Source organism: Hirundo rustica, chromosome 10, assembly GCF_015227805.2.
Source record: "Hirundo rustica isolate bHirRus1 chromosome 10, bHirRus1.pri.v3, whole genome shotgun sequence".
Taxonomy (NCBI): domain Eukaryota; kingdom Metazoa; phylum Chordata; class Aves; order Passeriformes; family Hirundinidae; genus Hirundo; species Hirundo rustica.
In genome coordinates this window covers 16,368,877-16,382,519 of record NC_053459.1, presented here as the reverse complement: position 1 = coordinate 16,382,519, position 13,643 = coordinate 16,368,877, and the positions used below count along the sequence as shown (strand labels likewise).

Sequence of the window (13,643 nt, the reverse complement as noted above, 5' to 3'; positions counted from 1 at the left end):
TCCTTGGAAGTGAACTCTATTTCCATTTTAATGCAGAACTATAAGATGACGTTGAGGCTATACACACATCTGACTGAAAGCTGGAAGGTAAGGAAAGAGAACACTCAGGATAATAAAATGCAGCTGCAGAAGGAAAGTTTTAAAGTAACAGTGCACACACTTAAAATAAGTGTGCTAGACAATACTTTTATCAAGTTAGGCAAGAAAAAACCCGGAGTGTTTACAGGGCTGCAGAACTTTTCAGGGTTAACTGTGCTTCCATCCAGAAAGCAAGAGAGCCCAGAGAGCAGGCAGCAAACAGACAGACAGACAGACACGCTACGGTGCACAGAGACAGACTGGTGTAGTGTGAAGGGTCATTTCCAGGACCTGCACATCCTGATACAGCTACAGGGAGCACACATAGTGCTGGAGCAGTGAAACAATTAACCCTCTCTGTCTCTTTTCCAGCCAAACCTCCCACCCACTCACTTCCCTGCTTTTGCAACCCTGGAGCTGGATCCGCTGGAAGGAGTCAATCAACGGACAAGGACAGCAGCAAACTGCGAGCTTTGCTTATGAGCAAAGAGAGAACTGCACACAGACTCTGCTGGTCACCTCAGTAGAATCAACAAAGAATGGAAGTTAAAGGACAACAAAAGAGAATACAACCTAATTTCTATCCTTTTTTACATGTGGTAAGAATTATTCTTTTCCTCTGTTTCAGAGTTGGAGAAAATACCTGGATGAGAAGAAATGCAGTTTTCCCAAAACAGAAATTCTTAATCTTCGTGATAGAAGAAATGTGCTAAAAAAAAAAAAGCACACAAAGAGACAAACCTTGGAAATATTATAAAAATCAAAAGCAAATGAAAAAATTCTTTTCCAGAAAGTAGTGAAAAATCTCAACTTTCACCATATGATGAAAAAGAAAATTATAAAGGAACTTCCTGGATGCAAAGTGAACTCTACTAAAATGCAAGAGAAACAGGTAAGGCTTTCTTCACCTGAAAACTGCAACACATCAAATGTCAGTAACTGAGCTTCATGTCAGCTTAATGTCAGGACAGCTGTCTGAGTCTCTGCTTGAAGGGGGAAATGCAAGCCATAAGTCTTTAGCAGAGTTAACAGAGAAAGAAAGAGGGAGAGAACGGGCTGTGCTTAATAAAAGCCTTGTTCAAATTGCAAAAACAAGCATTTTACTCACCCCCACCCCTTCAAGTAATGGGTAAATTTAGATGTCTCAGTTCGATAAATTTCTACGGTCCCCTTGAGACTGTCAGCAGTGTTTTATTGTCTGTAGCTTCCTGACCCTCACCTGATAAATTAGGATGTGCTGAGATTAAAACGGAAACCTCATACATAATTTCTGAAGATATTTTTGGGGTTACCCTCTGAGGAGAAATAGGATTCTTAATAAGGGGAAATATGGGAATTGCTGTCTGCCTACGCACATGCTGCTAGAGACTAGACACTCAGGAGAGGAGGAGTTGCACATACACAACTCCAGCATCTGCCTCTGCATCAGTTTGCACTCAGAAGGAGCAAATCTACGTAGACAGCACCGAAAGGGAATCATTCTGCATTCAGATTCATCTATCACTCTTTACTGCTAGAGGAGGAAAAAAAAAAAAAAAAGGAAGCTAATGCACTGCTTCTTTTTGATAGCTACTGATTTTTTCCTTATAACTTTCTGAAGTCTGGACTTCACTATAAAGGGGAGACCAGACCCCTGAACCCTACCAACCAGAGATGGACACAAGACAGGACTTTCATCTTTAAAGCTCTTTTGCACCCAGCAAGGCACAGAACAAAAAAAACTGGATAGCAGCTCGGACATGGTTATAGCATCTCAAAATAGCAGATGACCAGTTCACTATACTGACCATGCTGGCCTTTCTTCAGGACCATCCTGGACCAGAGAGGAACAGAGAACTCCTACATCCTACGCAGCTCCTGCGCAAAATACAGCTCCTGAAGACATCCCGCTGCACACAAAAATGTCCCATCCTTTACAGTCCTTGAACGGATCTGGAGCTGGCAGCGCATCTTTGTCGCCTCTCTCAGTGACAGGAGCACCCAAGCAGGACTACCCAAGCGAGGAACAAGGAAACAAAGTGCACTGGGCAGCACTGCTGATCCTCCTGGTGATAATCCCCACCATTGGGGGGAACATACTCGTCATTCTGGCGGTGTCCTTGGAGAAAAAGTTGCAATATGCCACCAACTACTTTCTGACGTCCTTGGCAGTGGCAGATTTGCTCGTGGGTCTGTTTGTGATGCCAATTGCCCTTCTCATAATATTATTTGGTAAGTGTAGCATGTTTGTTTCGTCAGGTTTGTGTATGGGGTACAATTCTGGGAGGTCTAATTTAAACAGAAAAGTTGTTTGCTTTTCAGCATTACAATTTTAAAAATCACTAGGATGAGCGCTGCTAAATCTTCTTTCCCTCTCCCCTCAGAAAAGCCTAATATCTTTATGGGAAGTACAACTATGTGGATATTATTTCCTTTGAAATAAGCCACTCGAAAATCATCCAAGACTTAAAAATATTCAAATAGGAGCTTAAGTACAGGGAATTATATTTTGTACAATGTAATACAATTTTTAACAACATCAGCACAATGCTGGTATTTGTGGTATTACATTACACTAATTGCAGGCAGTATTCTCTTAAAAAACATGAAATCAAAGCTAGGTATCTGTTCAGTACACTGAACATGTTTTGAACTTTCTATGAGTAATGCACCTGATGTTACCTGAGTATTGACTCCATGAGCAGTCAGGTATTTACATGGTCGGTCAGAGTTGGTCCCTTTGCACCACTAGTGACAGCAGACTTTACCAGTACCGGTTTCAGAGAAACTGATTTTCTCCTACCCTGGGGAAAGCCACAGGTTCATAAGACATCACAATGAAATCATCTGTCAAGCCAAGGAAGCCTCTGTGCGTGTACCTAATGTTCGAGATACATATTTGTCATTTAGTCTGCTCCATATGAAATAAAATAGGTCTTTTTCACATGAACAAACATTGGATGTGACATTTTCTTTCTCGTTAGTCCTTACAGAACAAGGATGATTTTTCCACAGTCTCTCATACCCAGCTTTATTTTAGATACTGCTTCTGACAACTAATTAGAGGCAGCTCCATGGGAAAGTCTCCCTTTTACTGCCAATTTTTCTTTAAGAATACATTTTAAATTGTTCATTTTCATATCATAAGTGGAAAAAATCAGTGAGACAGGTATTTCAATAAAGTTAAAGATTTATATAATTACCTTTAAGGTACACTGGGTCCTAAGAAAGGCTGCAGGAGTTCATTTTTCCTAGGCTAGACTCTAAGACTTGCCTGAGCAACAAGCAAACACAATCATAAACTTTATTTCAGAAAGGCCATCAGTAGCTTCTGATTGCTACAGTAAACTGGTATCACTTTATTTGCAAATGTGTTTATTCATTAAATGCCTTGTGAATTTCTGTGTGTTACAGACTTCTCTCTAAACAGAAGTGTGAACAAGAGGTCAGAAATCAGCGTTGAGACCATAGAATGGGGATTTTTTTTTAAGCAACAGCTTCTAAAAAGAAAACTGAATGTACATCACTGAGACAGTGATTTCTAACTCAAAAAAACAGTTACTTCTAGAAAACATTGGTATGTCCTGTATGTGCATGTGTGTGGGACACAAGAAGCAGACAGTATCCCCATACTTACACATGGATGCCGTAACTGCTTAGTGCCGATCAAAGATCCCATCACTGACAACAATAAAGTTACTAGCCATAAAAAATACTAGTATGGACTAGCAATCAATATAAAGGGAAGGCAAATTCTGGATTTTATGGAGTAGGTTTTTGGCAGTGGTGGAGTTTTCTTGTTTTGGATTTTTTTTATTATTATTTTCATTCTGCTAGACTAACAAATCTTTCCTTTATAACTTTGTAAGGACTCTATTGCGCCTTAATCTCTCAATTAATCCACTGCTAAACCCTGGTTACAACAGTTTAAAGCATGCTAGGAATCTTAATTCAAAAGTCAAACAAAAACATCTTTCAGAAAGTAGTAAAATCAGTTATAATTAGTTAAGACCACAACCCGCCTTCCACACAACAGTGGTTAAAACTGAAATTTCTTGCACACAAATCTCTCTTTGGCAGCCAACCATAAAAACTGCCTTGCCTCTTCACCAACTGGGAGAAGATGCTGAGGTGTTTATAGAAGTTCAAAGCATGAGCAAAACATGAGGAGTTACTGGAATGAAGACAGAACAGACATTAATACATAACAAGCCTAAATCTTGAAGCTACATTAGCCAGATAACTACTTGAACAAAGAATAGTCAGGCAGACAGCAAACTAAATCCAGCCTCCTGGCACCTCCACACAGGAATGTTTCCATAATAATGAAAGCAGCTTCTAGAAAAAGAGTACAAATATTATGCTTCCGATTTGGGATTGATATCTAATTATGTGGAGAAGATTTGAAGGAAAAGGTGTGAACTGAAGTGAGGTCACATTTAAGATCCTGGCTGTACAAACTAATGTGTCACAGGGTGTTCAAAATCAAAACCTTTTACAGACACTGGCAGCACACCCTGACAGAACATTCACCAAAAAATCTGCAGAAAGGACTGTGTCTGTAATAAAGAGCTGCCCCTTTTAAAAGTAAGTAAATAAATGAATCTGTAAACTCACTTGCAGGTGTAATGCCATGAGCAGCACATGATTTATTCTCAGCACAGCAATCAAAATGTACTCTGATAGAAGCATACACAGCAATTTTAATTTAGGAGTGTGAGTGTCAGAATACATAAACATTTCATAGTTTTTATAGCTTGTTAAATTATTCTCATTTCTCAAAAAAAAAAAAAAAATCAAGGAGGGCCCACTAGGAGATAACTGCATTCTCTGAAATCTAGCTTTCAAAAGTTACCCAAATTTATAACATTCAGAACTACTGACATCCATTGAATAGTGAAATTAGCAGACAAACTTGAGAGAGCCTCCCATTTGCAAAGCCTGCAGCAGGACCAAGTCTGATGTCCACAGCTTGGTGGGCAATGGGCTACTTGAAGACAACACATGTACCATCTTTTAAAAAACATTCTCTCTTCCCAATAATTGTCCACTTAAAATAAGAAAATAATGCTGATCATCCTACATTGCAAACCATTATTTTAATCTTTCGCATGGAACCAATCCTAATCTTCCCCCATTAATGACAATGAACCACAACAAAATTTCCCTTCTTGCTTGTGCAAATTGCCAGAGAAAATTTTAATCACAGACTACTTTCCAAAATCTCAAATCTCAAGATAAGTAAAAAAAACAAGGGTTTATCAGAAAGTAAGCCTAATTGAAAAAAATCCTTTGAATAAATTAAAAAAACCTAGAGAACAGCCTGGTGACACCAGGCTTTGGCAGCCCATGGAGCCAAGTACCGCCATGAGGGTGAACACCCCACATGCAGCTACAGGCACATACACCAGTGTGAAAAGAGCTGAAAATATCCATTTCCACCTCAGCAAAAGCATCATTACATACAACAACAAACCCTTTACAGGTAACACATTTCTGCAGCCCTTACAGCAGAAAAACAACTGGTTTCCAACTCTATTTAAAGACTTCTCTCAATCATACTTACATACGTACACACGCAGTGCTTTCTCTCAAGCTTTCAAAAAATATTTTGGCTTAAAGCAAGAGCAGCTCTTCTATATGTACTTTGTTTTAAGGATTACACATTTCCAAGGTATTTCCTATAAATAAAGCTTTTCTTAAATAAAGATAAATCAAGGGCAGACAGTTGTGGTAAAAGCTCATTTTACTTCTCTTAAGGTGCAAAGCAAATCTTAAAGCACTTATTCGGTCTTATTTTGACTCAAAATAAGCAAAATCTGCAACAGCAGCACTGCTGCAGTGCTGGGAGGATCTGAGGCAAGGTTTCGATAGCAGGAGCATCAGAACAGTCCAAACTAAGCACCGCCTGCTAACGGCTTTGTGTGACTACGTGGCAGGATATATTCATTTTATGTTCTGAATTATAAAGCAGGACAACAACCAAGCAAGTCACCATCATGTTCAAGGGTCAGAGATGCTTTCTGAGTCATGAAGGGAAATTAATATTCTGTTATTTCCCTACTGCAAAATGAATAGGATAGGCCAACAGTGACAGACAGCACCACCATCACCAGAAAAGGACAAGAACTCAGCCCAGAGCATTGCCTCAAACAACAGGCACAAAGCTTCTAATGTAGGTGTAACCTACAAATCAAAGTAAGTTATAGCAAAATACACCACAGAATGAATCCTAGATAACTGTGTGACTCTTCTGGACTTTATCAGTTTTGTGATATTTGTTTCATTTAAATAATAACCATCATCTTCAGTCCTTATCAGTTACTGCATTTGAAGTTTACTTTGATTTTGTTTGGACAAAACCCAGCATCTCTTACACACAAGTACAGCAGGACATAATGCTATAACCATGAATGTGACAACCTACTTCTGCAGCCAGTTCAGAACTAGACAAAAATAAAGAAAATAGAAAGCTTTCTCTGTTCAGTTGCACTTGTCAACTCATAAAACTCAAAAATGTACAAGATTGCTTTATATCAGATCACTGTTTAAATGTATCTTTATTTCAAAGAAGCAAAAGGGCCTTTTGTTGCAAAGTATTTTCTTCTGCAAACAGTAAATTAACTAAAAAAAGAAAGACTTCTTACATTGGGATTCTCCACATCTCAAAGCAGTTATAATCCAGGGAATGGCATGTGAGTACTATCCAAAGAAGTATGAGCTGCTCACTTCAAATCCTGCTGTGTTATCTGCCATCCTTCAAGTTGTAGAACACACTTTCTATTGTTCATGTTTTATCTGAAGTAATAATTTATAACAAAGTCAAAAGAAGCTGTCAGTTTTCTGGAGTGAGGAAAAACATTTCAAGCCCATCAAAGCAGTTACTTCTTTTAACTCTACTTTCTTTTAATTACAGCTGGTTACATGAGCCACAATATATTTTGATTTTTCTTTTTAAAGGAAATCTGTTTCAGAAATGCACCGTACCTTACTGCCAGCTAAAAGTCTAGGCATGAAAATTAAGGATGAGTAAATGTTTCATCATTTACTAATTACAACTTTCTCCCACCTGCCTGACAGATTAAGTTTTTTGAAGCATAATTTCAACCATAGGATCTATTTTAGGAAATAATTATGGTGGATAGTAAAATTTTCTGGTTAATAAATTGAAAGCAGACTGCCTCTTTCCCATCTGCCTCACTGCCTATGTCATCCTCACCTGGAGTCCTCTACTTTGGGGACAGCTGAAGGTCAGTTCAGGACTCCATCCATTCTCTTTGTTTAACACAGAAGGTTTCCCAGCATAGGTAACAGTGCAGACAAGTACTTGGTATGTTTGTTTTCATAAAATTTTCCATCCACTGGAGTTTAAAGTCAAAGCAGCACCGTTATCATTTCCATCTATCAGTCATGTTACGAAAAAATGTTTTAATCTCAAATGATTTCAATGTTACCATGCTGATAAGACTGAACATTACAAAAGTCCAGCTCATCTGGTGTTCTCAGCATGCAGGTCTATTTATGCTGACCAAGGAAATGAAAATCAATCTGATTTGTTAGAAATGCAGTTTTTTCCCCTTAATCGTCATTCAACAAAGAACTGATTTCCCTGGCAATACTATTAATGTACTTACTGATTGAGTACAGCTGAATTTTATAAAGGAGGAAAATACATTTAATAGATCAACTTCTACCATAAGAAACAGAAAAATCTTCCTCGTTCACACATTCTTTCCTGAGACTACAGAACATCCTTATAGACACAGAACACTTAAGTGCACCTCAAACTGAACACTGCTCACACTGGACTGCAATAGAAGCTACTTCTGAGTGAAAATAGACCAGTTAAAAAAAAATAATCCCAGTTCCGCTAAAGTTCATTAATGGAACTCTGGTATTGCAGACATTGATAGGGGAAATACAGCTCCCAAAAATACAAGCCTTTTGGAAATCTGAACACTATAAAACCTTTATCTTGCACACAGTACAGCTGACAGACCCTATGTTTGCTATAAAGGTTAATATTAAGGACAGGTAACTAGTCTAAGAAACAGGATGCCAGACTTAAAATCCAAGCCATGGTTCTTGGGGAAACAATAAAAAAAAAGGACATGCACAAAAATGTTCAATTTTTATAAAATCATTACTGATTACTCTGTCACTTTAGTGTTCCACTTTATCTGGCCAAGTGACAAAGCAAACTCATTTTAAAGATGTGTGAACAAGATTCCGCAGTATCACTCCTAAGATTCAATAGTGGTTCCACAACGAATAATGAATACTTTGGTTATGACCCATTATCTTGAATCACAGGACTATCAAGTGGAAACAGCTGAAAATAATAATTTAACAGCAGGCTCCCACGAACTAGTCACGGTCCATTGTTTACAAACTTTTTAATCCAGAGTCCTTGCCACAAAAGGACAAAAAGACAGGGAAAGGTTTATAGTACACAAGCAGCCTTATGAATATGATGGCAGCAACCATGGCAGCTAGGAGCTAATTAAAATATAAGACAGAACTCATCTGAGGCAGTGACAAAGCTCAGTTCCTGTAGTACTATGAACTTTTCAAAGATACTGATGCCACAGGAAAATGACACACTGAAAGTTTTCATAAAGCTTAGACTCTAATGAGTTTTTTGTTCTCTTTCAGACAATACCTGGCCTTTACCAACTGCCTTGTGTCCCATCTGGCTGTTCCTTGATGTCCTCTTTTCCACAGCTTCCATCATGCACCTCTGTGCCATCTCCCTGGACCGCTACATTGCAATAAAAAAGCCAATCCAGGCCAGCCAGTACAATTCATGGGCTACAACAATCATCAAAATCATCGTGGTTTGGCTCATTTCAATAGGTATGTGAGACCTGGAGACTGGAAAAGGAACACAGAAGCTTTTCATGTCCAAAACAATAGGTGAAATATAGAGAAAATGGAAAATTTGGCTAAGTACTATTGATTGGAGAACCATAACACTCAGGCTGGCCGAAGTCCACCTCTTGGATCATACATAGCTACATCATAAAAATCTGCCTGAACCACTGCTCCTTATTAGGCTCACCAGAAAGGCCAGGGATTGAGTCAGAGTATTAATCATCACTCTTCTTCACGGTCCTAAAATTTCAAAAATCAGAAGACAGTATCTGCATGGATAGTATGCCTCCCGGAAAAGCAAGAATTCATGTTCCCGTGGGGCTTTGTTTTGTCCCAAACACAATTCTAAGCCTTGAATAGATGTTGGTAAAAATCTGTGCCACATAAAGGAAGTACAAAAGGGTTAATTATTTATAGCAAAGATATAAATGAGTGGCTGGTAACATCCAGGCTAACACTAAATGCTAAGACAGCATATAGAAATCAGAATCACAACAACAAACCCTGAACAGTTAACATTAAGTTCATACCAACATACAAATTTCTATATTAGTGTCTCTGTGATGTGCATGTGGCACCTCATCTGTCTTTAATGCTTAAAAAAATGAGCCTGTTAAATGAGCTAAGGAAGTGAAAACATTTAATTCAAATAACTTAATACATGCTCCAGACAGCCTTATTGCTGTATGGTCTGTGTACAAGACCAAACAAAATTATGCTGCACTATTAAGGCCAATGATGCAGGAGAATGGGTACATTCACCTTCTTGGCTGAGGCAAACGCCAAATTTCTGAGCTGAAAAAAGTTCTGGAAGAGCTGTGATGATAGGAGAAAAGATGCTATCACCACCCTCTCACCAAAAAAACCCCCCAAACTAACTTACATGACAAGACACTCACAAGTTGACCTTTTAATGTGTGATTTATTGCCACTAAACAGTGTGTACTTTTCAATTTCTTTTCATCTAACATAAAACTACTCTGCAGCTGAGCCAGGTTCTCCAAATCAAAGGTTAATTTGGTTCAATCTTCATTTTAAATGCTTGTTGTAGCTGAAGGTGTGCTTCTAATTAAGAAAGGGATCAAGTTGCTGAAGGGTAACCCATTTTGCTCTTGCTACTTGCAACCAACTTCAGTAAGCAGAGTAGCAGAGGAATACAGTAAATCCCTATATCTCATTAAGTGGTATCAGAAAACAGCACAAATCAGCTTCACCAGACAGCAAGGAACCTCTTGTTTTTGTTGTAAAGTCAGACTGCTGGCAAATGAATTGCTGACTGTAATTTAGTGGTTATAAAAAAATCATTTAAAGACAAGACTGCTAACATTTTTTTTAAACTAGTGGTGAATTACAGAGCTAGCCAGCCTCATTTAAACACTCCTAAATATGCAGGAGAATTTAAACAACAAATCCATCTCAAACACACACTGCATAATTCTGGCAACTATTTAGCTACTTGTATATATGAAAGAGTCAAGCAGGCTGAAAAAAATCAGCTGTCTGTGTCCAGTCACTCGATGTGGTTAATACAAGAGGGAAAGACAAGATTTATGTATTTACAAAACTGTCCTTCAAAACATGCAAATGTTACTCTGGGGACAAGAAAAAAAAAAGGGAAGATGGCATTAGGGAAACATATTTCACTGGAAGAAAAGCCATACTAATTCTAATAACCAAAGTCAAAGCAATTCATGTGTTTTACACTTGAAAAGCTGGCAACTTTATACTGCTTCCTCAATCACTACGCCCAATCTCCTTAGAAAGGGCACTCTGTTAAAGCTCAGCCTGCCAAGTCTTACAAAGCACTGTTTGCCCAATTCCCCACGTGATGCTCTCAACACTTCACGCTGCGTCCATCACCCTGTGCTCAGGAATTACCTTTCCTTAGAAACCCCGAGGCTTCAGGCGCGGTGAAGCGATTGCAAGCAACTGCCCTTTGCTGAAGCACTTGTTTTTTTTTCTCCGACAGGCATTGCAATTCCGATCCCTATCAGAGGCATTGAGGATGAAAACGGCAACTCTACAAACATCACGTGTGTCCTGATGCCTGATCGTTTTCATGACTTCATTCTGTATGGTTCAGTGGCTGCCTTCTTCATTCCCCTCGCTATCATGATCGTCACTTACTTCCTGACGATCCAAGTGCTGCGCAAAAAGGCCTATTTGATCAACAAGCCGCCCCAGCGCTTCACCTGGTCAACGGTGTCCACGGTCTTTCAGCGTGACACGACACCTGCCTCCTCCCCAGAAAAGGTGGCCATGCTAAATGGCTCCAGGAAGGACCAGACTTTGTCCAGTGACGTGCCTATCTGCAGGACATCCACGATTGGGAGGAAGTCCATGCAAACGATAACCAATGAACAAAGGGCGTCAAAAGTTCTGGGGATTGTATTTTTTCTTTTCTTGCTGATGTGGTGCCCGTTCTTCATAACAAACATCAGCTCGGTTCTGTGCAACTCCTGCAACAAGGAAGTTTTTCAAAGGCTTTTGGAGATATTTGTTTGGATAGGGTATGTGTCCTCAGGAGTGAACCCTCTTGTATATACACTCTTCAACAAAACGTTTAGGGAGGCTTTCAGCAGGTACATCACTTGCAACTATCGGACCACAAAGCCTATCAAGGCCCTGCGGCAGCGCTCCAGCAGGATCTCTTTCAGAAGCTCTGTGGCAGAAAATTCCAAGCTCTTTGTCATGAATGGGATGAGAAATGGGATTAACCCCATTATGTACCAGAGCCCAATGAGGCTGAAGAGCTCACCCATCCAGGCATCATCAGCCATTCTGCTGGATACGTTGCTGCTCACCGAGAATGAGGTTGATAAAACAGAAGAACAAGTCAGCTATGTATAGTGGAGTGGCAGCCATGTCCATACAGCATTACTGTATGTATTATTCTAGATAACTGCGCTGTAAGAGGGTATAAATACTATTGTTTTCTGTTATTTATGTGAGCAATATCTTATAAATTTATATTAATTCCTCTCCTCCAAAGTCTCCTCTACTTTAACCCCAACCCAATGGTGGCAACTAGAACTTCATTCCATGACAAATGACTCATGCAGAACTATAGCCTAAGGAAGAAGGAAATAAATAAAAGCTAAATCAGTTTAAGTATCTGACTTCAGTTCTCATCACCATCAGTCTCTTCAAAGCACATCCTTATGAGAAAAGTGTTTCTGTACAAATACTACTCTAACATTTGCTCTGGCAAGAAGACAAAGCTTCATAGGTTGATGCTCTACAATGGAAGTAGCAGAGGGATACAAGCTCACTGGTTTTAATTTAGATCTCTGTAAACAGAGCAGCACACAAGCTCACTGCTTTCCCTCCCACAGATACATTCCTCTGCTGAGGCTGAGCATCCACATAGGAGCTTTCCTTGTCCTCTGAGGGTGTGGAAATCAAAGCAGAATCACTCACTCCAGAGACCAATGTACAAACGCATTCCATAAGGCATGATTAAAAATTCCATGTATGGAAATTATGCCTTTACTGTAGGGACGGGCAGAATATTTCATCCACCTGAATTTCATCTCCATTACATCCACATACGCATAAACTAAGCATTGCCAGATTATTTACAGAAAACTGCCCTTTTTTCTTTTCATACTAAGAAAATTAATTATTTAATCAAAGCAACACAATACACAATCAATGATCACAAGAAAAACAGGAAACACAATGCCTGGAACATCCCTATAATTAATATGAACAAGCTTTCTTTATAATGACCATGGAAACTTCAGTGAAAGCCTCCCCTCATCTAATGTAGTTTGCAGAAAGTAGAGAAATCACAGACAGAACAGCTACTTCACAAGAAAACCAAAGCAAATATTTAAGAGACAGCAAGAGACAACAGTACTGCCCACACCTGCACATATTCACAGTTTAGCTGAGCTCAAAATGATTTAATTGGATTAGTGGCCAATTACAGGTCCCAATTTGCACTCTCAAACACACACATGCTCAAGACTTCAGTACGAGCACAAAATTAATAGAAAGAATTGGTCCTCACAATCCATAAATGCTACCAGAGTCTGTTATTTGGGAAATCAGAAACTTCTGACAGCTCCAGAATCTTTGGGAAAGGAAATCTGATTTCCCCAAAGTACAGGAGTTCTTACAGCAAGCAGCCAGCTCACCATTTTTTCAATAGTTTCCATTTACAGTAAAATTTTCAGCTCGGGTTTTGTTTTCATTTTTAATGTTTTCAGCATTCTTCGGTTACACTAAAATTATGTACAGCAAAGGGCTTAGGATATTTTCATCTGCAGAACAGAAAGTACTAAAGATAACATGTCCTTCCAACATTTATTTATATATATATAATTTAAAACATATGCAAGCTCAAACAGAACCTACTGTAACAACTGCCAGAGAGTTTCAGGAGAAAGCATTAAAAATACATCTGTAGTACTTGCAGTAAGTTGTCTCCTTCCTACCCTTTTTGGTGATAATCATAAGCCACTTAAATCAGAGTAAATTCTAACTGCTTTCCCTCCTCTTCACTTAATCAAAATTTGTTTAAGAGGATTCTGCAGTTAAATGCCAGAATGGACTGCAATAGCTGTAAAAGACACCTACCCTTAAAAATATTTGAGAATCAAGTGCTTTTAATAAGACCTAGATCACTTTGAAACTCAAACAGGGACGGAATAGGAACAAAAAAAAACCCCAAACCCCCTTAAATGTCCAGGTATGTCACTGTAAAC

General features: G+C 38.9%; 2 protein-coding genes across 3 annotated transcripts in view; one reads left to right on the top strand and one right to left on the bottom strand.

The window, feature by feature from the left end:
- PSMD1 (proteasome 26S subunit, non-ATPase 1) overlaps nt 1-13,643 on the bottom strand; it is a 65,366-nt gene that overhangs the window by 27,808 nt on the left and 23,915 nt on the right. The gene's annotated exons all lie outside the window — the stretch shown is intronic.
- HTR2B (5-hydroxytryptamine receptor 2B) lies at nt 513-12,050 on the top strand. Of its 2 annotated transcripts, XM_040073984.2 has the most exons (4): nt 513-970; nt 1,885-2,289; nt 8,713-8,913; nt 10,901-12,048. In XM_040073984.2, exons 2-4 carry the CDS (start codon nt 1,980-1,982, stop codon nt 11,779-11,781), a joined length of 1,392 nt encoding a protein of 463 aa, XP_039929918.1. In that variant the 5' UTR covers nt 513-970; nt 1,885-1,979; the 3' UTR covers nt 11,782-12,048. The 2 variants fall into 2 exon arrangements, with proteins under 2 accessions (XP_039929918.1, XP_058277888.1); XM_058421905.1 differs by lacking the exon at nt 513-970 and having other exon boundaries at nt 1,612-2,289; nt 10,901-12,050.

Bases quoted from the DNA above. Each gene is read 5' to 3' on its own strand.
- HTR2B (XM_058421905.1), top strand. From the start codon at position 1,980: ATGTCCCATCCTTTACAGTCCTTGAACGGATCTGGAGCTGGCAGCGCA. The intron at 2,290-8,712 runs GTAAGTGTAGCA...GTTCTCTTTCAG, and splicing joins CCTTCTCATAATATTATTTG to ACAATACCTGGCCTTTACCA. The intron at 8,914-10,900 runs GTATGTGAGACC...TTTCTCCGACAG, and splicing joins GGTTTGGCTCATTTCAATAG to GCATTGCAATTCCGATCCCT.